Source organism: Oenanthe melanoleuca, chromosome 9 (genome assembly GCF_029582105.1).
Source record: "Oenanthe melanoleuca isolate GR-GAL-2019-014 chromosome 9, OMel1.0, whole genome shotgun sequence".
In the NCBI taxonomy this organism is placed as follows: domain Eukaryota; kingdom Metazoa; phylum Chordata; class Aves; order Passeriformes; family Muscicapidae; genus Oenanthe; species Oenanthe melanoleuca.
The window spans coordinates 11,642,951-11,668,670 of NC_079343.1; the positions used below are offsets into that span (position 1 = coordinate 11,642,951).

The window sequence follows — 25,720 nt, forward strand, 5'->3', positions numbered from 1 at the left end:
TAGAGACATCTTTGGCTTGTTAAGGGCCACAAGAAAAGTGGGAATTGCAGGGGGAAAGTGGGAGATAGGTGGGGATCCTGCTGATCTTAAGGCACTGAATGCAGTCAAGTGTTCAGATACACATAGCTCAATAACTGCAGAGCCAGGATTCTGGGCTACAACAGCAGTGATTCTGTCTTAGACAGCAAAGGGATTTAAAGAGAAAAAAATAATCTGGTTATATTTCTCAGTCTACAGCCAGGCGTGCAGGAGCTGCATTGAACAGAACAACATCAGTGTGAGATTAGCAAGAATAGCAAAAACATCCTGTATTCCTCTGCAAATTCTGAAATTTCCACACGAGGGAGCTTCTTGCCCGCGAAGCTCACAGGGAGTTTCCTCCTGGGAAAGGTGGCAGCAGTGGCTCCCAGCTCGTGCAGCCTGATTGCACTGCTGCGAGTCACAGCCAGAGCCAGGAGTGAAATGGTTAACAGATAATGATGATTGTCAGAGCTTGTTAACCACAATTATTTTTCAAGACATATGTAAATCTGTATAAATACCTAAGTGTGGTATATAATCTAAAACATACTGTTTAAATCTATAAGCATTCCTGAGTTAATTTCACTATGGGATCGTTAGTTGCAACTTCCTGACTTCACTGTGTTTGAATTCATATCCATGAACATTAATTTAAAATTAGTCTAAATATTTGTTGAGCATTAATCACCTGATAAATTTAGCTCTTTTTCATTTTTATGAATTATTCATTATCTCCTCTCTTTCCGTTGATGTGTTGGTTGTTTGCAAGAATTGAATTACTGGTTGACACTAAAAAAGGAAAAAATCCAGCATTTCTAATGATTTGTAAAATGTTCCCTTTAGAAACTTGACTGACAACTATGACAGCAATTGGATTTGCCACCAATATTTCATGGTACTGGTTTGCTTCTTGAAGGGAGTTTTTGAGAACAATAAGTTCATACAGCAAATATTTTGCAAAAACAGCAAAAAAAATCTATGTCTTGTATATATATCATTCCTACAGAGGAAGTTTTTATTGGCAAAAGCCTGTGGGTGGAAATGTTTGGGAACAGCACAATGAGGTGTGGCTGCAGGAAGGAGCAGCTACATAAAACTGCTGAACTGCAAAAAGCTCCTTCTGCACAGTCATAGAAAGCACTTGAGCTTGCCAAAGGAAAAGAATATTCTGTTCTAGGATGGCCTCAGGCAAGTCTGAATGAAAAATTATCAGCCACCAGGTGTTTCAAAGAGGAACAAACCTTTCAAGGAAAGCCTTGAGTAGATGGCAGCAGGATCCCTAACACTGGCTAATACAAAGGGAAGTGATTTGAGAGCCTCTAGCACACAGGGGACCATCACTCAAACTTTATCCAGGCCTGCCTTCAGTGGAAACAGTGGAACACCAGATTTTTAGAATAGACCTTACATTCCCAAGTCTTGGGCTGGAAGCCTAATTTCTGGCTGCCACTCATTAAAACCATCTTTGTCACAAAATTAATGTACTAGCAAACATAACTTCCCTTCTTCCAACTCACTGAAACAGATAACATCTTGAATTTCCCATTGGGCATGTCTTTATATTTGTTACTTACAAATTAGTTTGCTACTATTAATTAAATAACAAATCAGAAGATTATTTCTAAAATTACAAAAAAGCAAAACCCCCAAAACACCCTCATGTGGTTAGTAACTGGTACAGCACTTGCAAAACATCAAAGGCTTCTCTAAACATAGACTTTCATCAGTGATGCTGCAAGCCTTCATCTAATCTTTCATGATTTCCCATGCAGGGACATCAAAAGAGAAAGAAGAGAATAGCACTGTTCCAAAGCAACAGTGCTCTGTGTGAAAAGTATGTGTTTAGCTACAGCACATATAAAATGTAAGTGGGAAATTATTATTTACACGAGACATATTTTAATAAACATCATCATTAGCTCCCTGTCTTTTCCTTCAAGGAACAAGGATTTTTGCAGTTCAAAATCATGTCCAAAGCTCAAGCGATTTCTGGAAGAAAATGAAAAAGAATTAGAAATGTATAAGCCTTCAAAGCCAGAGGATCAATTTATGTTCATTTTTACCTACTGAAACACATTCTGTATATTTCATTGTTTCTGTCATCTTGTTATAATCCATCCAACGAATTTTCAAAGAACATTAAGTCCTACAAATAAACAAACAAACTGTGAATTAGATATAGAAGGCACAAAAATGCAACAATTACTATCAAAAGTCTTACTTGTAGGCTTTTGTTACACAAAGTAATTATATTAGTCAATCACTTTTTATCAATGCCTCTGAGAAACAGGAGTTTTGGAGGGGGCAATCCGAAAATTTAACTGTCATTTCTATCCTACTAAAAGCAAAATGTATGAACTGTTGGAATTTTAAAGCAAACACGTTTCAGTGAATAATTTAAATAGTATTGTAATGTTGGTTTATAATCTCTGATGCAAGTATCACAGATGATTTTGAAACCATTTCACATTAACACAATTATGTTGGTAGAAGAGGTCTACATTTCTAATTCTAGGAAAGATACATCTTCAGTTCATCTTTATGCCTAGCACTGAGTATTCCCCTTCTCATTTAATTCTTATGGTTATCTTCATGAGAGAATATTTGTAGGAATTTTTATATCACCTAAAGGTCTTACATACAACACTCAAGAGAATTTTTGAATTGGTTTTAAACTACCATTAAAAACAACATAACATTTTTTTGTTATACACAATAAGGGGTTTGGGAGAGTTTGGTAGGTTTGATATATACGTTGAGATTTGATTCTGCCACATAAAATATTGAACTGCATGTATAGTATTATTTAAATAGTTAAATAACCAAAAATTTAAGATCACTTACAATGAGGAAACAAGCACCAATGATCACTGCCTTGATCCTCACATCAAGATCCACAGGGACCTGGATCCCAAAGTTGGCAGTGTTGGTAAAGACGTTGTTGACAAATCCAGACCAATACTTGGAAATTTTGCCGATCGTTGTCATCTCATTGAGAGTTTTTACCTGCACAAAGAAAAAACAGGAGCAGACATAAATGCAAACAAATCAAGTGCACACTGATGATATCTCCCCAGAATTAATGGCTGTGTCCTGACATGCAGAGTATGCTATAGCTGTCAGGTTCTCCTTTTATTCTCATGGCTGCGATGTTCTATTAGTGTCAAATTTCCTTCACGAGTGGCACGCAAGAAAGGGTCTCAAGTTTGGAAACATCAGCATCTTTAGAGCTGACAAAAAGTGGGAGAAAGCAATCTTGAAAGTTTATGCCAGTTTTGCCTTTCTTTCACAGAGTTGTGGGGTTTTTTCCTCTCTCATGTTTTTTATTTTCTCCTAGCCCCACTGCTGTGGACCACTGTCCCCACAGGAGACAGGCATGTTCTCAATTATGCAGCTATCTGCATGTTTCTCACAGTACACTAAAATTTCACACAATACCCACTGGGGTCTTCTGATTTAGCTAATGAGTTGATAAACCCAAAATGATTCTTAAATCCTTTATGATAATCATAATCCTTTATGATTCTTAAGTAAGGCAAAGCACTTTGCTCACGTCAGAAAACTGTTCTGGGTTTCTTCAAGTATCTCCCATTCTCCCTCTCATCTGAGAAATTTATTCAAAATAGTAAAACTTTTAAATCATTAACTCTTTTACAAAACATACCTCAAAGTCAACATCTTCAAAACAGCCACAGGTTACACATGGGCCAATTATTTTTAGCACATCTTCTTTACTTTGATTCTGTATAGTAAACTTTGGCAGAAAAGGGTCCCAGTTCTGTACAAGATACCCAGCTATTGTACCTGGTGGGGACTGAACTTCTAACTAGTAAAAAAAAGAAAACAACAACAAAAAATGTCTTTAACTGATTTTATATTAATATATCTTTCTGTGATAGTGTACTGTTTATATAATGACAAAATATATATCTACTCAATCTAGCAAGATATTGTTTTACCAAACATGAAACTGGATATTGCAGAATTGTCGGTTGTTAAAGATAGTGGACAATATGAAGCTCAAAAGCTGCACCAGAAACCAACATCTTACATACAATAAAAGACTTTTAAAAGCTATAAACTGGGGGGAAAATTGTTATTGTATTCAGTGAGTGTCCTACAAGCTTGTTTTAAGTAGCTGTACTACCAAAGGAACTCTTCTTTAAAAATTCTGACAAAAATAAATGCTAAGAAGGTAAGTGGGTGAGCTAACCTGTAAAACATTTTCATAACACAAGAAAGATTTATGAATAAGGGAGAGTAAAAAATTACAGAGCTGATGCTCTATGGGATCTGCCTTTTTCACTCCAAGCAGCCTACTTCCATGTTCTGCAATTCCCAGAGGTACATGGCCCTGAAGAGGCAGATCCATGGAGTGAAGGCTCAGCATCCTCAACGAGCTGCTTTGAAATCACACCCACAGACCCCAGGGACCTTCCCTGGGCTTCAATCCTCCACCCTCCTGGAGTCCAGTGATCCCTGCCTGTGCCAGGGCGAGCAGCGTTTTGGGGAAGACATCACCAGACAGAGAGCTGTGTGTGGGATGCCAGCAAAGCCAGGTCGCATGGAAGGGAGGAGGCGCGCAGGGAGCAGAACTGGTTCACCAACAGCTGGGAATCCCCGACCCCCTCGTGCCGCGCAGGAGCCGCTCGGTGCAGGATGCTGACCTGCTGCAGGAAGCAGGGGCAGCAGCAGCTGCTGCAGCGCAGCGGCCGCAGGACGCGCATCACCTCCCGCCCGCCGCGGTCCGCCACGCGCATGGTGAAGGCGCGGGCGGGCGCGCACAGCCGCCGGTCGCAGCAGCCGTTCTCCTCCTCCGCCACGTACACCCGCTGCCCCAGCCCGTTCTTGATCTCGTACTTGCTGCAGGGCTCCCTGCCGAGTACGGCTAACAAAGCCAAACACATAGAACATTAACTTAACATCATCTTTGTTATTACCGTAGTATATTGATAGTGTATATATGCGTATGAGCATTTATTCTAAAAGTCTTGTGACACAGATTGCTTAAAAAATTGTTTTGAAGTAGCAGCACAAAGATCTGTGTTTTGAACGAAATTAATTCATATCACAACAGAGAATTCAGATCCTGAGTTTTTGTTTGGGCTTTTTCTGGCTCTATCATCTGTGAAAAGCAACATCCTGAGACTAACCCCACTTCAGTGACAAAGCTTCCACCCAGCAGGTCATGCAAGAACCAGGCCACAACCATTTCGAATGGGAGAAATACATTTTACAGTGTTTTACTGACAGAACTTAATACTTTTTCAGTAATTAGAAAATCTTTTGCTTCATTTTATGTTTTCTGACCTTCCTTTCTCTATTTGCTCATAGAAAGTTAGTCATTGTTAAGGGCAATAAATTTTCCCATGGTTTGGAAAGATGGTTAAACTTTAATAACACTGAGAGGGAGGTGTCTGAGGGAGAGAATTTAGGAGTGTTGTAGAGATTACTCACCCCTCAGTGGTTTGCTGCAGAACAGGCAAACAATAAAGCACTGCATAACAGCCTGACACAAGGGCAGCAGGAGTGTGCACAGTGACTTCAGTGAGCTGGGGGCAACACCTGGATGCCTTTTGGAGACACCCATGTACCAGCACTGTTAAAGGGTGACAAGGATTGCACCATACCTTCCAGAAGCTCCACCTGCTGGTGAATAATTATCTGGTCCAGCTGTTTTAAAAGAATAAACAAGATGGTGAGTCTTGGATATGTCTGGGGCTGCCAATGGTCACCCATCTATTTTCATTGTTCATCTCCTGTTATTAAGATTTCTTTCCTTCCAGAGGTGCACAGACTGGGTACCTGAAGGATATCTCAAGTCACACTTTGGACTTCTCTCTGAAATTATGGCTGAGGAATGTGAGATTAGGTGCTGTGGCCATGTAATTCATCCATATGTTTGACGAAAAATCATCTTCACTGGGGGAATAAGGAGGACAACAGCAAGAGAAGGCTGTGTGAGAAAACAGAATCCTCTTCTTGCTCCTGTTGCTCCTCTTTGGCAGAGGGGAAGCCCCTTACCCCAAATGCAGGGCTGGTGCTGGGCACTGTGGCAGTGCATCAGTGAGTCAGCCTGGCTCCAGCTCAGAAGGTGCAGTGGCCACATCCCAAAGGACCTTGCTGGAGCAGCCCAGCAAGGCAGCCAGGGGATGCCAACGATGGCACACAGAGCTTTAACCCTCTGGTCTCAGGAACACCAGCCCTGCACCCTAAATCTGGCAAATGGTCATGCCAGGCTACCAGAATGAGCAAAACAACAGTGAAACACTCAGCTGGCTGAAAATGTCTTCCCCCAGGAGCTGGTTACAAATGCAGGAGGAAAACTGCTTGCCATGATACCCAGCTTTGCTGTGCTTATCATCCCTCTGACATTATTCTAGAACAGTTGTTAGCATTATAAAACCAGCAAGACTTAATTTCAGTCTACCTTTCAGTTTTATGTGGCTTTTTACGCTGTTTTATGTGACAGTTTTAGGCTTTACCAATCTCTTTTCTATAATTTTTCTGTAAATTCCTGATGAGCAAATGCTTGGCACAGGGTTTTGCCATTACTCACAGCTGCAGACACAAAGCACACAGCGACCTTCTGAGACCAGCATGTCACAGCTCAGTCCCTGGATATTTTAAAATTGATAAATCTTGCCTGGTACGTATTCAAACTGTTGCAGCCATTTGTCACTTCTAGTCAGCTCCTGCAGGTAGTTCAGGCTGCAAAGAAAAGCTGGTAAAAAAGAGGAACTTCTTTATCCCTTCCATTAATCTCGGAAATGTGCATGCCAGTAATTGAAATAATAAAAAATACTTAGACGTAAAAATATTCTCCCAAGAAGCTTTGCTGTTTGTTGTTTGGGTCTCATGAGAGAGCTCTTGGAGCTCATGGGAAGGGCTCTGCTGATGGAAAGAGAATTAAAAAGTTAAAGATGGTAGAGCTATTTTAGTAGTTTAGTATTTATTTTAATACAAATTTCTTTGCCCCATGTAGACTTTCACAGGGAAAAGAAAATTGAGCCTGAATTGTCAAAAGCTTTAAGTGATTTTGGTTTACTGTGCACAATGTATAAACAATGTTGAGACAACACAGCAGTATCACTTTTTATCCTTGCTTTGCCTTTCACTGGTTTCTGCAGGGCAGATATTCTGATACATTTTATTGGGGCACTTGAGGATTGAGGGAATTCTGCACTTGCATTTGAAAGCATCCAAAGCCCTTTGACTTTACAAGGGTCTGGTCCCCTTGAGCTCAGATACATTAAAATTCCTTATACACAGCTAATTCTCACTATTCAGTTCTGTGGGCATCAAATTTACATCAATTTAACCAAGTCTAAACAAAAAAGTTTTTTACAAAAGTAGTTAAACCTGTGTGGTGGCACAACATACAGCTGAAGTACTCAGAAAATTCTCCTCCAAGGTTTTATTCCTGCTGTGGGAACAGGTTCATTCAGATTTTGTTATGGACACTCTGAGCTATGGCTGTAATCTGGAAGATAGTAATGAGGTTTAGGTAAGTTTTTGTTGTTGAAGTTTTTTCAAGAGTGATAGTCACAGAAAGCTGATGTGTTTGCTGAGGCAGAAGCAGTTTTTTGCCCTTCTCTGGTGCACCTCAAACAGCCAACTGGAATTGTTCTTTCACTTGAACTCACTCTGGGTGTGGACCTGCAGAGTGAAATGTTGCTGGCTGGCCTTTACCTACAGGACACACATTTTCCATTCCTCTCATCCAATCCTTGGGTTGCTATTTAGAATGAGATTGCAGGGATTTCTCTGAGACTGACTAAACTTGGATCCTTGTATCAGAGTCAAACATGCCATGGTCTTATTGAGAAATACATTCAGCTTTCTCAAATCTATCCAGTTATCTTGCCCACTCCTGCTGGAGAATGTAATTTCTATTTGTTATTCTGTATTTATGCACAACCAGTAACATAATTCTATAAATTAAATATGTCTCTTTCCCACAGTGTGTTTACTCTTCTAGGCACTCAGTATGGTTCCCTCTCTGATAGTGTTGCTTTTAGTCTACAGATGAAACAGATGGAGTTTTGTTTTAAAGGAGGTTCTCTATTCCCTGTGCACTTCCAGTAGCACCTCTCTGTGCCTGTTTCAGTTTGGACCCACATTTCACCAATGCACACCAACATTTCACCAACAGCACCAGAATGAAACACAGTCTTCTAGAAGTCTTCCCAGTGGCATAAATAATTCCAAGTTCTGCTAGAAACATCTTCATTCGAGCATTTCATTATGTGAAAACTCTCTTAGCCCATGAGGAAAAACCCCAAGGGATTACCCAAGCATCTGAGAATCCCACAGGCATTCTGCAGCCAGCCCTCTCCCTGCTGGTGAGACCTCTTTTATGCTCCCATCTATGCTGAATGAGCCCCTCTCATCAGCCACACACCTGCATGGATCCAGCATCCTTCAGCCACACACCTGTATGGATCCAGCATCCATCAGCCACACACCTGTATGGATCCAGCATCCTTCAGCCACACACCTGCATGGCTCCAGCATCCATCAGCCACACACCTGTATGGATCCAGCATCCTTCAGCCACACACCTGCATGGATCCAGCATCCATCAGGCACACACCTGTATGGCTCCAGCATCCATCAGCCACACACCTGTATGGATCCAGCATCCTTCAGCCACACACCTGTATGGCGCCAGCATCCATCAGCCACACACCTGTATGGATCCAGCATCCTTCAGCCACACACCTGTATGGATCCAGCATCCATCAGCCACACACCTGCATGGATCCAGCATCCATCAGCCACACACCTGTATGGCTCCAGCATCCATCAGCCACACACCTGTATGGCTCCAATATCCATCAGCCACACACCTGTATGGCTCCAGCATCCTTCAGCCACACACCTGCATGGATCCAGCATCCATCAGCCACACACCTGTATGGATCCAGCATCCTTCAGCCACACACCTGCATGGATCCAGCATCCATCAGCCACACACCTGTATGGATCCAGCATCCATCAGCCACACACCTGTATGGCTCCAGCATCCCACACTGAAACATTCTGCAGTGCACAGAAACTCAAGCTGTGGGTACATGCCAACAATCAGCACTGCACACGTGCTTCCCAACTCTCAGACTGCAGAGAAAATCAAGAATGATTAGGAAGGGGTGCAGCACAGGCCAAGAATAAGCATGAACAAGGTCTTCAGTTCCAGTTGTAGCTCTGAGACTGACCTGCTCTTTTGTCTTAATGTCAGATGCAAAGCTTCCATAAAATGCAGTGACAATATTTGCCACACTCGCCTACATTGTCTGGGTAAATCTGAGGTGTAATTCATGTTCCTACAGGAGCCTGAATATGTAACCTGCCAAGTACTTACTTATCACAATCACTTTTAGACTAAAAAATGTAGCTTCCACGGTCTGTAAGCAAATGCTCATGTAATTGACAACACATATCATTTTGTGCTCAGGCAACTTGAAATAAAAGTCATGGCTCCACATGAAAGACTGCTTCTGAAGAGTCTCCCCATTTCATTAGCTATCTAGGTAACTTAGCTCCAAATATAAAATACATTCATTTTCTGCTTCTACACAAAGCTAGCAGAAATGTGTGCCTAAAATACACATCTTGAGCGAAGCAAGCATTTCCCAGCATCACCAAAATGCAAACACAGCAGAGATGTATCAGAATTGTGATCTGACTGTGCTGGGGGCTGGTTCTGTCTCTGCCCACAGCAGGCAGGGCGTGTGACACCTTACTTAGCATGTATGAGTGGCACAATCCAGCCACATGTGAAATGCAAACCTCAGTCAGTGTCAACAGCAGGGAGTGACTCTCCTGGTAAAAAGGTTCAGGAAAAGATGAAATTTCTGGAGCAGAGCTGCAGACCATCAGTGCTCTGAGCTCCAGGGGCTGAGAGGTTTCACAGAGCAAAAGGGACAGCCACATGTTTAGCAGTAAGATGGAGAAGACAGAAGCATTCATTTTTCTTCCCTCTCCTTCTCTGCCTCCATTTTCAAGCATTTTCCTCTCTCAGGCATGAGCACTTTCTTCCCCACACAGAATTAATGCAAGTTTGTAGCCACTCAGACTTATGCACATCTAATTTCTACAAAATGAATGCTAGCAATGAAGAAAAAGCTTCTTTTTTTTTTTTTGTTCCTTATCTCATAGTAATATTAAACAGCACAAAAGCCTCTCTATCTCAGCCTACCTCTCCTCAAAGGGGAAAAACTCAAACAACCTCATCCTCCAGGGTATCAAAGCAATATAAAAGGAAATCTAACAATTCTAACATTCAGAAATATTCAGGACCTGGTTCAGGTACTCCAGACCAGGTGGCAAGCTATGAGTGTGTGATGCTTGCTTCCAGAGACTTGTTGGTTCAACAGGTGTATTCTGTTGAGGAATGTCAGAAGAACCAGGGAGGTAATCCCTAAAGATTGGGTTGGTCTGTCTCTGAGATTCTGCAGGAAAAAAAAAAAGAAAAACAAACCATAAATATCAGGACCAAGGAGCAGCTAGCTTCTTGGATCAAAGCTGGAACAACAACATTCTGCATGTGTCTGTGTCAGTACATGAGGTCAGGATTCCAAAAGGAATCTCCTGATGATGTTTTCCAGCATCCTGAGGGCACCCATAATTTCTCTTAATTAGAGATAACCCTTCCAGGGATCTCAGATTCACCAAGCTGGATATTACAACCCTGATATCAAAGTCTACACAGCCTCTTACAGTGTATTATTCATTATTACCTTAATGAATAGATCAGATAATATTATGCTGTGTTTTCTGGTCCTTTAGGGCACAGTGATGGTGACCTTGGCCAGTGGTGTGAAGGTAACAAGAGCATTTACTGCCACAGGCACCTGTACATCCACACTCCCCCACAGGCACAGGCACTGCCTCCCACAGGGCAGTGACCACCTTAACCACTGGATTTCCAAAAATCTCCTGCTAGTTTTTCCAGCTACATTGTTCCTTGGCCTTCAGCAACACTGGTTCTGCAGGAAGCAGGAGGAGCAAACTCAAGCTCTCTCCATATAAATTGCAAATTCTTGACTTCAGCTGAGCCCCTGTGACTTGGCAGGAAAGCAGTCCCCAAACTGATCATTTTTATCTCATGTGTGGCAATACTTAGACACAATGGGGTTTGAAGTCCAGAAGGAATTTTGGCTCTAAATCTGAATTTCTCTTTTGCTGTTGTGGGTTTAAATGAGATCCTTTAGTATTATTTGAACTCACTGTGAAAGATTCATCATTCAATCATATTTTGATCTTAATTTGTCTTTGCAGCCACTGCTTTCTTTCAAAGTCTGAGACCACAGGAAGAAGTAACCCCTTTGAATTTGTTGCTGGCTTTTAAAAATGTATAACTGGGTAATAAATATTTTATATGCTCTTCTGCATCATTTTACCTCACAGGGTTCTGTTACTGCCGTAACTCTTGTTGTTACATGAAATGCCATGAAGTAGCCCAGTGTTAGTGTTATTCTTGAATAATAAAGGGGAAAAAAAGACAACAAATTGCAGTTCTACCTGTCAAACTTTAAGTGATACAAAAATCAAACAGTAAATACATTAAATATTAATGACAATTTGAGCTAGTCTGACACTTTGTCTATTTTTGTGTATGATTCTCATTTCATTACTAGTATGGAAAACCTTAAAAGTTACAGTATGATACAGTGAGTATTCTGTACAAACATAATTTGTAGAGTTGCATGTTTCCTAAAAGAGGTGCATTGTCAGGTTTCTTCATATTAAAAACCATATTCCACACCATTACTATTTAACTGTTTCTCCTAACTGATATACACAAAAAAATATGCAAAACCAGATTTTTTTTTTTAATATGGCTAAAGCTAAACAATTTTTTTTAAAAAAACCCCTGTATTGCAAGAGTGCAACAATGCTGTAAAACCTGCTTGCTCCTGTGCACCTTTTCGTGCTCTAATGCAGAATGTCTTGAGTGTTTTGGGGGCAAGAAAGAGGGGTAAACATTTGGAAAACCTCTACAGACATTGCTGAAACTCCCTGGGCCAACATGTGCCTCTGCACATGCTGACAGAATGACCTGCATGGAGTTGCACTCATGTTAAGAGAAGAAGATTTGTATCCTTCTGCTTAGCTTAAGAATTTGAAAACCTGGAGAATCAGATCAGGTTTGAAAACCTGATCAAATCAGATGCTGCATGTTTGTCCATAGCCCTGAGCACTCAGCTGGCTACTGCTGAAGTCAGTACATGACAAAGACACACCCAGGTAGGAGTGATCTGATTAAATTCAGTTATTCTTCAGAAATTATTCCTCATATGGGGTTATCAGGTCTTGGCCAGTTCTGAATGAGAAAAGCATTTGCTGATGCAGTATTTTCAAAGTGAAATAGGGAAGAAGTGTGCAAAAATAGTGGTACCCTTGGCTCAGCACCCTCCCCTCCCAGGCATTCTGTACCAACAGGTTTAAACACAAAAACACCAACACTAAATTTTCTGGCTGAATTTTATAACGTATTTTATTCAAATAACATCCTAGTATAGATTTTAGTCCCCTTAGAAGCCTCTTGGATGCTGAAAAAATTAAAGGAAGACAAAACAACTGTGCTTTGACTGACGTGGTTTTAGCTTGAAAGACTAATTTCATCAGACTGCTGATTGCTGGAAATGCACAAGACTGTAGTTTTCTGTAAACACAATCTAAAAATACAGCCTATAGATGCACTTACCTTGAGAGGCCATGGAGCTTCCTGAGTTACCTCTTCAGGGGAAGCTGGGTTAGAAGAAAAGGCTTTTCTTGTTGCAGCAAGTAGGGAAAGGAGCAGAGCATGCAGAGAACAGGAGCAGGTGTGTGTGCCCTCGCTGTCAGCTCGCAGAGCAGGAGCAGCAGTGCTGTCCTCATGGCACAGAGAGCTGCACTGCCCCAGCCAGGGACAGGGAAAAGAGTTCAGCCACTGCAGACACACAAAGCTGCAGTGTACCCCTGGTAAATACACTTAGAGCTAAAATCCTGCTTTATAACCTCCGTGCTTGTCCTGAGAATGCAGTCAATGTTTTTAGTTCAGTGTTTGTGTTTCCACTTCTTCAGGCTATCCAGTAACAACAGAGCAGCTAATGAAGTTGTGGATGGCCCATCCCCAAAAGTGTTTAAAGCCAGGCTGGATGGAGCTCTGAGCCCCCTGGTCTGGGGAAAGGTGTGCCTGCCCAAGTCAGGGGATTTGGAACTACATCCTCTTTAAGGTCCCTTCCAACCCAGGCCACTCTATGATTCTATGATTTCCCTACAGCTGACTCCAGTCAGCATTTTCCGTGCACAAAGCAGGAAAAGCTGCCCTGGATTTCTCACTGTATTCCACCCATGTAACACCAGCCAGAGGATGTCCCCAAAGGGATGTCATGCCTACACCCAGTCCCAGAAAATCATCCTGCACATTCCCCCACCACCATGCCTCCCAACACTCACATGGGCTCTGCTGATCCCTGCAAGGTGTTTGAACTGGATTTGGAGAACTGAAACTTCTGGCAGTGCTTTGTCCTACACAAGCACTGCCCAAAATCATATAATTACCCCCACTGCACTGCGAGGGAAAGATGAGAAGAAGAGAGAGTAACCTGAACTCACCAACTTGTATTCCTCCTGGAGTGCCCAAGCTGCTGTGGAATTCATTAGGCAGATGTGATCTTCAGGCTTCTGTGATGCATGGCTGCAAGAATGGCAGGAACTATGCACAGAGCCCAGCAGAGCAGAGGGAGGTGCTGGGGACCTTTTTCTGTCCTCTTTTGCTACTCCAAGTTCCACTGGTTTGAAATCTGTCTGAAGTATGGTTGAGCAGATTAAATTCCAGAGTTTACAGCTCAGGAAGATGAGGGTTCTCTGAAGGAAGAATACAGAAAACTCGTCCAAAAAAAGCCCCAAATTATATGGAAGCTGATTTTTTTTAGACTATAGTAGCAAGTGCAAGAACCTCAGATCTACTTATGGATTTAGCTACATGAAATTTCCCAGAAGTTTATCACTGCCTGCTTGAGAACTCCTTGGGTGCAGTGGCAAGCACAGGCCAGCCCAGGAACCAGACCCTGCTCTGCTCAACTTGGAACAACCAAAGAAGTGACAGAGACAAAAAATTTGGTGACTGAAAAACGGGCACTAAACAAATCCTTCTGGATTAGGAGGGAGTTTGACATAACTGGAAATAAAAATTAAGAATGACAAAAAAAAATTTTTTTTGCTTCCTTTCTCCCTGTCAAGGATGTGCTTCTTTGGAGCAGAGGCTCTAATCCAGAGCATGCTGTAAAGCTGAAAAAAATTGATGGGCAAATCCTTAGAAGGCACAAGTTAGCATGGATCCATCAAAAGAAATGAGCCTATCCAGACCAGGGCAAGCAGTGCTTGGCTGGAGGAGTTCATACATCTAAAACTTTCCCTTTTACCTTAAAGAAAAATTGCTTCTTTTCTATAACTACCACTTGCATGAAGGCCCAGAGATCCAGCCCTGCTGAGCTGATGCACAAGCACCACTGCAGTTAATGGTTATTACATAAATTACTGCAGCCTGTAGGAAACGTATCCATGGACTGAGACATCCTTGTCCTCAGCACAGAAACAGAACACTGATTTCCCTCCAGAAACTATGTACTAATAGACAACCAGGTGGATCAAGAGAGCAAAAGTGTCATATGGCTCAGCATAGGTGCCATTTCTCTGGAGCCTAATCACTCTCCCATTTTCTACAGGCACCCCAGCAGGAGTGTGGCAATGGCTTCACAAAAAACCTTCACAAGAGAAAAACAGGAGACAGTAACAAATTTCAAAGTATCAGGAAAGGCTGTTTTGTTCCTCGTCCTGCTTCCTGCTGCCCAGAAAACTGCTCTGTAAACCTGGTGGAGGTGTTTGTCCTTGTACTCAGCAGGAGAAGATGGCACTGCCCTTTCCCCACTGTACCCCTATGGACTCCTCCAGGTAAGAAACTGCCTCTCCCCTTGTCCCTACCATCTCCACAAGTTCAGACAAGAGAGCTCAGCCCCTCCCCAGCTGCTCTGGCTGGGCTCCAGGCAGCAGGGATGCCCTGAGCCATCCAGCAGCGGGCTAAGAGCAGCACACAGGAATCAGGGAACGCACCTGAGCATCACCAGCAAAGCCTGAGCTTCCCTGCTGCTGACAGGGGTCACCACCAATCACTGTTTGCATTCTAAATTCCCTTTCCTCCAATATCAACTGTGACCAGCACTAAAATGCACTGTTACTGCCATTTTTTTAAATAGGAAGTATTATTGCCTTCTTTATTCCCTGTTCTCCTCTAGCACAGGCAGAAATGCTGAGCGTGGTCATAACTACCAGACTGTGACCCTGTGCAATTACAAGCCCCAAGTTACATTATTTCACTCAATACTGCTTTCTGCACTGGAGAGGAAAAAAAAAAACCCCAAATTCTTAAATCAGCTAGTAGGGTTCTCACCTGGACCTTGTGTCTGTGAGGTCCTGCTGCAGCTCTGCAGTCTGGCTGGGTTCCGCAGGGCAGCGCGCGGAGCGATGCAGAGCTGCCTCCCAGCACCACTGCCAGCTACCTGCTACACAGGGCTCTGTGTGCACAGCCAGCTGCAAAATGCAGCCTCCAAAACAGCAGCTCTGCAGCAGCCTGATCTTTATTCTGCATTTAACTCCACTGGGAGAAACGGGATCAAAATAGCAATCTTAAACTGTGTAAGGAAAGAAAGCTTTCAAGTGTTTGTGTTTAGAGAGGCACACGGCACTGAATATGTATCAGAAGTTTTAATGCTGCCCCCCAGCAAGTATTGATGTGGATCAGAAACTAAATATAGATGTTATAAAAATACAACCATCCACTGGAAATTCGTAAAGCAGCTTCTATAATAAATCTTGACACAGGGGAAAAAAGAAAGCTTTGGCATGGGGTTTGTCTTGTTGGGGGGTTTTAGGGGAACAGGTGTGTTTTGTTTTTGATTTTGCCAGGGGATTTTTTGGAAGTAGATTTCTGTTGAAGTAACCATTCAATGGTCTGATTCTAAATTCAAACTAAATAAAGCAATTTTTTTACTTTCTGAGGGAAGGAAGGTAAGTAGATAAGACATCCATAAGATTTAATGGCATAATGGTAACTCTATTAGGACAGCAAAATTAATTTCAGTTTCCCTGAGGTATCTTATTTTAATTAACAAATCCATGTTCCTCCTCTATTAATTAGCATGCTGAAAGAATAATAAGTTTTAGATGAGCTTAGTTCTGATAAAGCTTTTTATCCCCTAAAAAAATAATAAAAGGAATTAAGAATCTCAATCCAATTTGTTTTCTACATTTAGTATCAATGTTCTGAAATTCTGCCCAATAGTACAGCACAACTATTAATGTTTTCTTTTAATTTGAAAATGTTTTGGTTTTGCATTTAGTGCATTGAAGACATTCCACCTACTGAAGGGGTGGTAGTGGCCCAATAAGAAAAGTAATCCTTGCAGGATTCCAGGTAATTTTATTTTTCATATTATTTCCTACTGATAACCAATAGCAGAAAAACATGGAATTTTTTTGCAATCATTATCTACTGTGGATTTTCCAGAAAAAAATATACAGTATCCATCAGCATCCCAACTGGGTCAAATAAAATTCTAGGAACTTACCTGGGACACCAAGCAACATAGTAAGTGCTTTGTGCCTTAGTTTGCCTGGACCATTTAGTGGTCACCAAGCAGCCACTTTACTACTAGTCCAATCACTCATTTTTATAGATATGTTCATGCATCACTCTGCTTAAAGCAGATCTGGGAACCTGATTCTTTTTCCTCTCTTCCTGTATCACAGGTCAATTACTGGCAAAGAAAAAAATAAAAATCAACCAAAACCACAAGAAGTTTTTCCATTTGCTTTTGATCCCAAAAGCAACAAATTTGTACTTTTGATTCCTGAAAAGCAATTTGCAGATTTCCTGTTATATAAAGTAAAAGAGGAAAATGTTAGCAAATCACCAATGGCTTGGGTAAGCAAAAAAATAAAGCTAAGGAGAAAACTTGAGCATACATGAAAATGTAGAGATGCTCAGAACTTTCCAACTGCTTGTCCTGCATTGACAGGCTGCTTCTTTGACCTAGCACCATCTGTAAAACAAATGAGAGCAAAAGGGAACACTAGGAGGTTGTGTGTGCACGATTCTTCTAATTAGTATGACTTGACAGCACTGTGCTTATGAAATTCAAGCTCCCAGGTTGAATATTTCCAATGCTTTACTGAAGTACAGAAACCAAAACAGTTACTGTGTAACAGAAGGACAATTAGCAAGAATAGAGTTTGTAGAAAGAGTTGAGCAATTTAAAAATGTGTGTTGTACTGGAAAAGCCAAGTGAACTTCCCTAACACATCTACCTAACACTGCTGCACAGTTCCTTGTCCTTCAGCAGCCACAGAGAGGGGGATGGCAGGAGCTGCTCAATTCCCACAACGAGATGCTCTGGCAGGAAGCTGGTCCTGCTGTCTCCCCATCTCAGCTCCCTTAGGACAGATCAATTCTCTTGTAAATCCCACGAGATCCCAGAGTGACACCTGGTGCTGCCCTGCCTCTGATGTATGCAGGAAAATGACAGATATTGTCTCAGATATTGTCTCTAAAGACTTTAAGACCATGGGTAGTTCATTGTCACAGACAACTTCTTGCAAGGCCATCAAATACTTCAGCTTTGTTTGTTCTATTTATGTTTTCATTTCCTTTTCAGCCCCATGTGGTCCATCGAGAAAGCCTAATTAGCATGTCCCTCTCATATCTTTGTTTTTTCTTCAGGCACCTAATAACAATTATTGTCTGTTTTTATTTCCTACTGTTTATGTCCAGGCATGTTAAAGAAGGATGATTGTCAGCAAAGTGATTAACATGCCTTATCATCACTTTATTATGTGTCTTTTTGACAGGCTTTGTAATGTGTTTGGTAGTTTACTCAGAAAAATACAGAAGTGTGGAGAAACTTTCCTTGCTTGCTAGCTCTCATACTGACTGTGTATCAGGTATTACAGAACTAGATACAGAACTCCAAGTGCCAGATTTGTTCAAAGAATAGGAAGTTAAAAGAAGAATGTCCCTCCTGCAAACATACACACTCCATTTTTATGTGGTAATTATACTATTTTGCTCTAATACTTACAGTCTGAATACAGTAGAAGGACAGGGAGAGACTTAGGATGCCAAAAACCAGAAAATGTATTAATTATAGCAGCAAGAAATGAGAATAATGAAACATTGGAGGGAATTCTACTCTTTTTTATTCCAGCATAATAGTTTGTTCTGGTGGCTGGTATGTGAATGTGGCATAAATATATATATATATGTGTGTGTGTGTGCAGATATATATATATATATATATATATATATATATATATATACAGAACTATACATTACATTTTATGGACTCCAACATTTGGTTAATGGTTACTAAATCTGGCATTTACAGAGACATTAGGAAAGATGGTATTTATTTTCAATTTTATTTCCCTCAGAGTGAAACATGGAATCCATACAGCTGTACAATGAAGATGATTAGAATTGCCAGAAATGAAGGTCTCCTGGGAAAAAAAATATCAATAGCATAGTTTAACTACATGAACCATAATTGCATTATTAGCTCTGCTGTGCTCTACCACAGCAAAGTTAATGACATGATTCTGAAGAAGCTTTATAGATTATGGAAAACTATATAAGCTCTTGCTCTCCCATTGACAACACAACTCATTTGAGATCCCTGTCATTAAGAGAAGGAAAACTGACTTATTTTTCACAAACCCTGTGAATATGTCTTTTTATGGATTTTAAACTTTAAATGTATCTATGCCCATGGACCAGTAGCTGAAATAATAAATAACCATTTGTACAACCTTAGCTGTGGCAATTTTAGCTGTGAAATGTATTTTCAGTCCCAGTCCAACACATAAATGACTGTTGCAGAAGGAGTGAAGAAGAGGCATTTCCTGCTCCAGGTATGGACTTGGCAGCACCTGGAAGGTAGCAAGAGAATTATTATCATAATAATTACTATATTATATTATTATGTATTATCATCATACTATCATAAACTGTCAGTGAAATGAAATGTCTGGGGCTTTCCAGAGTTCTAATTGTACTTACTGTTTAATCAGTCTGCCTACAGTTTACTAGCAGGAGTCCATCTTAAAAGCAGAAGTAATTTTCATTAAGGTCTGACAACATGCAACAGTTATTGCTGGTGAGTGACTCCCTCTTTGTCCCTGTATTCTGCCCTCCCTCCCAGCCCCCAGGTAGCAAAGACACAAATATATGATAACCATGACTTTTTCAGTAATTACTGAAACAGAAATGCATAATCAAGGTTATTAAGTCTGGAAACACAAAACGATCCGAGACACAATCTTCAAGCGTTGGGCCTGGCAGACATCTCCTCCATCACACAACACAAAGCCAACCTGCTCCAGTGTTTAACTTGTGCACTTTGCTCCAGGCCTCCCTGCAACAACCCTCAGGGATTTCCCACTCGATGTGTGCACTGATAGGCACCTGTGGGTCTCCCCTGGGCTCTCCACCTGATGCCTGGAAAGGCTGACCTGGAACAGACTAAACAGAGCAAAAGGGATAAAATAGGTATTTACTGAAAGGATACACCTTGGGCAGTGCAAGAGCCTGGCTGGGGCTACACCCAAACCAAATTCAAGATGGATCCTAGTGACAAGTTTTTACACTTTTATAAGTTTTGGTTCATCTACTTATTGTGGTCAGTTGTCCAACCAGACCCTCAGGCTACGAAGTCTCACCCCTGGCTTTTTCCCTTTCCCCTTTCAGTTGTTTCTGCTTTTTGGGTACCAGTTGTCCTTGATTCTTTAGCTAGGAAGGGATTGTTTTGTCCAACTACCCTGTGAAGAGAACTTACCAACACCTAATATGAAGTTTCAGAGTTACACACCAAGCAGCAGTGATTCTGAAAAATATCAAAGCTAAAACCCAAGGCATCACATCATACAAGGATCAGCCATTTCTTTTTTCACTGGGAAGGCTTAAAAGTGAATTTGTGAGCTCTGTGGGAACTGAAAAAGAACCAGCCCTGGGGTGTCCCAATCCACAGTTCAAAGGTGGGCATAATTCATTTAATCCAGTTTAAGTCTTGGATCTCTTGACCACCCTCCAAGGGGCTCCCTGGGGATGCCCTGCGGGTGCAGGACAGGGCAGCAGGGCAGTGTTTGAGTGGGCAGCTCTGCTCCTCTCCTGGCTCTGGCTGCTGCTCCTGCCCTCCCTGGCACCAAGAGACCACAAACGGACCGAGGCACAAGAGGCAAGGCTTGCCTTTAAATGGGACATGATGTAACAGGATCAAAAACGAGCACTAATTTATCAGCAAAATGCCTTGACATTATTTACACGTTATCCCCTGCGCGATTTACTGCTGGGGCGGCTCTCCACTCTGCAGAGCTGCTCTGCCACCGCTGCTGCAAAGGCTTCCTGAAGGACCCCGCAGGCTAAAGGCTAAAGGGAACCTCCAGCACGGGAATTCCTGAGCGGACATCCTGTGCGGCCAGAGCACAGCACACGGGGAGGAGGCGAGCTCCGGGTGCAGGAGCTGTGCAGCGGCCGAGCGCGTCCGTGCCCGTGTCCCCGGTCCCCATCAGTGTCCCCGGTCTCATCACTGTCCCGGTCCCCATCAGTGTCCCCGGTCTCATCACTGTCCCTGGTCCCCATCAGTGTCCCCGGTCTCATCACTGTCCCATCACTGTCCCCGGTCACCATCACCGTCCCCATCACTGTCCCCGGTCCCCATCAGTATCCTTATCACTGTCCCCGGTCTCATCACTGTCCCCGGTCCCCATCACGGTCCCCATCACTGTCCCCGGTCCCCATCACTGTCCCCATCATTGTCCCCTGTCCCCATCATTGCCCCCGGCCACCATCACTGTCCCCATCACTGTCCCATCACTGTCCCCGGTCCCCATCACTGTCCCCATCATTGTCCCCGGCCACCATCACTGTCCCCATCACCGTCCCCGGCCACCATCACTGTCCCATCACTGTCCCCATCACTGTCCCCGGTCCCATCACTGTCCCCGGTCACCATCACCGTCCCCATCACTGTCCCCTCACTGTCCCCATCACTGTCCCCTGTCCCCATCACCGTCCCCGGCGCTGTCCCCGGTCCCCATCACCGTCCCCATCACTGTCCCCGGTCCCCATCACTGTCCCCATCACTGCCCCCGGTCACCATCACCGGTCCCCATCACTGTCCTCCTCACTGTCCCCGGTCCCCATCACCGTCCCCGGCGCTGTCCCCGGTCCCCATCACCGTCCCCGGTCCCCATCACTGTCCCCATCACTGCCCCCATCACTGTCCCCATCACTGTCCCCATCACCGTCCCCATCACGGTCCCCATCACTGTCCCCATCACTGTCCCCGGTCCCCATCACCGTCCCCATCACCGTCCCATCACTGTCCCCGGTCCCCCGGTCTCATCACTGTCCCATCACCGTCCCCATCACCGCCCCATCGCTGTCCCATGAGCGGGCCGATGTCGCCACCCAGCGTTCGCCGCCCCGCCTGCAGCGCGCTCCCCGCCCGGGCCGGTCCCGCCGCTCCCGGGATCCTTCCCCACCTGAACGGGCTGCGGAGAGAGTGCACCAACTCAGCTGCTTCTGCATTGCTCAAAACCACTTCTGACCCCCCATTGCTTTCAATCTACAACAACGAGTGAGAGATTTAAAGCATCTAAATTAACAGTATCTGTCCTATTTATTAATAAAAGCCTACCAGGTATTTTTCCTCTCTAGCTGAGTAACATAACATGTAATTCTGATTCTACTAAGACAAGGTTTGTAGGAAAGCATTGCCCTCAAAGCTGTCGTACATACTCCCTTACAAACCATAGGGGGCATTATGTTACCATGGTTTGTTCTTCTCATTTATCAATTTAAAATTATGTTCTGCTATTGTCATATTCACCCAGCTCTTAAATTTCCTGTCTTTACACCAATATAAGAAATAAACGCAGAAAAATATGTTCTACATAGTCTGCTGTCTCAGAAGTCCTTTCCAGGACATTCAAAGCATGGGATATGCATGTTTTTATCTGCAACTTCATTTAGATCATTTGCGTGCTCTGAAATGTGCAGATTAATCTGTAAAGTGTCATAAATCTGTTGCTGAGTGAATGTACAAAGAAATCAAGGGACTCACCTCCAGGAAGAGATGAAGAAGGGCATTTAACAGACCTGGGCTCTGCACAGCATGAAGGCATTCCCCCATTGTTTACTCGAGAGAAAATACAGCTGCAGGGTGCACAAACTAACAAGTCTCTAAAACAGTGGTTTCCACAAACCTGTCCCAGTCTGTGCCCCAGCTCATCTCCCATAGCCAATCCATCGAGGGAGGGTTAAATCCTCATGGCTACTGGTGCTCCCAAAGCACAACTGCAGTAAGGATCCTGTAAACGCAGAAATAAAGGTCATTACAAAATTGGTTCATAATATTGCTCACAGGAATTATGTTTCAGGCAGGAAAAAAGCATAAAAGTCACCATGATTTAGACCAAATTTACGATAAAAAAGCAGGTATTAATTAGCAGGCTTTGTGTTGAATCTAAACTTACTTTAAACTTTAGTCTGACAGGAAAAGGTTAATTGAAGAACAGATCCTCATCCTGTTTACTTTATTAAGAAATACAGGAAAAAAAGCAGCAGATATTGTAGATTGTTTTAACAAACAATATTTAGACCACTTCAGAATAAATACCAACCTCTCAGGGTGAGACTTGATACCCTCTACAGTATCAAGAGATCTGCCCAGTCGCTTGTTCAAATAAAGCCTTGCCAAAACAAAAACCAGGAGTAATGGACAAAGCCTAAATTATTAGATTGTAAAATGGCACTGAGTCTTGGGTTTTGCTACGGAAAAAAATGAAATATCAGCCATTATTATTAAGAATCTTTAGGAAATTTCAATATCTTAGTATTCATAAATTCCACTGCTTATTATAGACTGTGATCCTGAGAAGAAGGATAATATAATGAGAAAGGCAGGAACATTTTGTGGTAAAATGTATTTTAGGAACAAACTACCAGATTCTAAGGTGGTTCTCCAGAACTCATCTCTGTGTTTAATTTTTGCATCAGACCATCCAGCTTCTCTCCTGCTCCTTTCAGTACAGAGATGCCTCAGATGCAGAAAGGATGCACTGATACTTCTTGGTCTCACATCAGATATCAGCCCCTAAAAGCTGGGAAAAGGCTTCTGCTGAAGAGAACAAAGCCAGCTGCACCTTTTTAACAGCAAACAGTGCCTGAAATGTCTGAGAGAAGGAAGGTGTGGGTGCACACTGACAGGTCACCGTGGGTTTGGACAGCTCACAGCACAGAAGAGCCCTGCAGCACTGAACAAGCAGCAGAAGGCAACCTCTGGTGCAGCAAGTGCCAGCTCCAGGAGCACTGGGGAAATGCTGGTGCTGCACAAAGACACAAGTGATGGAACAAGGGGACAGCTCAGTGCTCCTGACACCTACAGAGAGAGAAAGAAAGGGAGATAGGACCATTTTCATAATATTAGTAGAATACTTGCACAATTCCAGAGCCTGTGGCAGCTGCTCACGGTGTCTGTATCCTATGCTGCAGGAGGAGATTTATCCGTAGGTTTCCCACTCCTCTGACTGGAAAGCAGCTTCCATGTAATGGATGGCATCCCAGACATGGCATCCCATACAATGGCAGACACTTCAGTCAATACCATGCCTAATTCTGGGGAAAGGATATGGACTCACCTAGTGGCAGTTTTAGGGCTGTACTCTTTGTTTTCAGAGATGTCACAGGACAAATAGGAGATGAGCAAGGAACTCAAAGTTCCTAGGACTGGTGGCTATACAGACGTGTTTTCTGGAAGTTTCCTTTAAGATGCATTCCCTATTGAGTGGTTTTTTTACAGGAGATAATAAAGAAGAGCTGTGCCATTTAAAATTCAGGACTCTAAAATACCAGAAAGTGCAAAGACAACTGTTGGTAGTTTGAAATAATAATACATGTCTACAAAAGCCTTCTTTGTTATTTTATTTATGCCTCAATTATATCACTTCTAAAAAAACAGTTTGGAATGAAGGGCACAGCTCAGTGCATATCCTTTCACCTCCTTCATGCATATGAGTACACAAAATTCACCTCAGGGTCAGAAATCAAATGGTTATTATGGCTTCAGAAGGAACATCACACATGCCGTGCTCTGTGGTATCTCACAATACAGTCTCTTTATCTCCTCAGTTACCATCCACTCTTTATTAATAAGCAGAGAGCTCAAAACAGAGCAAAGCTTTAATCCTACACTTCTTTTGAGCAGGATGGTGTGCTATCCTCACTTGTTACAGCCTTCTCTTAGTGGTATGCACATACCACATACTTACAGTGATATTTACTTTATTTTCATTTCCATTTAAGAGTGTATTTTTCCACATTTTCCCTATTGTATTTTTCACATTTTAATCACTTGTTGAGCAATGCTATCACAGTCTGACTGCCTTGGTCTTACCATGCTTGGTGAGCTGCCAGAGCTTCCAGCAATAACAAAAGCCAGTTGCAGCCATTCCTATTATTCTCACTGCCACTAGGAAAAGCCAGCAGACTCACTTTGTCACTGTTGCAGCTGGGTGGCATTTATGAGGTGTGTTTCATGTTTTCACACCACTAACTTGCATCACAGAAAAGCACAAAACTATAATTTTAATTGGAGTGATCCTAGGTATCATTCTTGCCACTGTATATTGCATTAACTTAATGAACTCTGGGAGATGCACTTGAACACATCATCACCATCAGCCCTATTCATTACAAACCTTATGCTTCATTTACATGGGTTCCTGGGTTATTTTACTGGGGATGGAGAATATGCATCCTCTGCTAGAAGCTCAACTTTTTTTCTCCCACTCACAAATTATTACTTCTGACAGTCTGAAGTGACAGGGGCATCAAAGAAGCATAAAGAGAATATACAGTACCTAAACCAGCACTGTGCATTTAGGATTGGATACTAAATATGAAGGAGGCATTAAATAAGGTCTTGCAAAGCTGTTCTTTTTTTTGGCATGGGGGGGAAGGTTTGTTTGGTTTTGTGTTTTTTAATCCTTTTACTTGTGTATTTGTCATGGGAGAGTGAGGCAACTTTTCCTATTATTCAACAGGACTCTGCAATTGTGCTTTCCAGCAGACTCCATGCACAGGAAGGAGGGCTCCTACCTTGCAGCTTTTGGTTCTTGTTTTCCTTCCCCCCTTCTCCTTAAAGCTCAACTTGATTTAAAAAGAAAATAATCACAGCTGGTTTAGAGTTAAAATTAGCTTGAAGAGCATCTCAAAAAGAAAAAAAGAAAAACCACAGAAAAGTCACACTCCCTACAGCTTTGTCTGAACAATCACTTCCATGAGTTGACTAAGGAACTCTCCTGTCTCATTTTACTGTTGTGCCATATATAGGAAGCTATTTCTGAATGAGAAAACACCTGTTCATTTTTATTTACTGTAGCTGAGAGTGTTACTGCTTTAGAGCTTGGTGTAAGGCCATTCCAGAGACAGGAACAATGCACTTTCTGTACCTGCTGCTTTTCCTTGGAGCTGTCAACCAGTCCACCTAGAAACTCTTTGCTCTTGCATAATTCATTTCTTTACTTCATGCATTTTTTCTTTTGTCATGAAGCCAGAAAACACCAAAGATTTTGCAGCTTTCATAATTTTTACATA

The 25,720-nt window shown here is 42.5% G+C and overlaps 1 protein-coding gene across 1 annotated transcript; it reads right to left on the bottom strand.

The window, feature by feature from the left end:
* Positions 1–2,128: 2,128 nt before the first annotated feature.
* On the bottom strand, positions 2,129–15,514 carry LOC130256821 (phospholipid scramblase family member 5-like). The gene is made up of 9 exons (XM_056498850.1): positions 15,461–15,514; positions 13,627–13,878; positions 12,734–12,917; positions 10,324–10,475; positions 5,652–5,694; positions 4,689–4,909; positions 3,686–3,847; positions 2,866–3,027; positions 2,129–2,167 (listed from the first exon to the last, which is right to left on the bottom strand). Exons 3-9 carry the CDS (start codon positions 12,744–12,746, stop codon positions 2,129–2,131), a joined length of 792 nt encoding a protein of 263 aa, XP_056354825.1. The 5' UTR covers positions 12,747–12,917; positions 13,627–13,878; positions 15,461–15,514.
* Between the last annotated feature and the right edge of the window lie 10,206 nt (positions 15,515–25,720).

Excerpts from the sequence above, each read along its gene's own strand:
- LOC130256821 (XM_056498850.1), bottom strand. Across the intron at positions 4,910-5,651 it reads GCAGGTGGAGCTTCTGGAAG|CCGTACTCGGCAGGGAGCCC; the intron begins GTATGGTGCAAT and ends TGGCTTTGTTAG. Across the intron at positions 3,848-4,688 it reads GCCCCTGCTTCCTGCAGCAG|TTAGAAGTTCAGTCCCCACC; the intron begins GTCAGCATCCTG and ends TTTTTTTACTAG.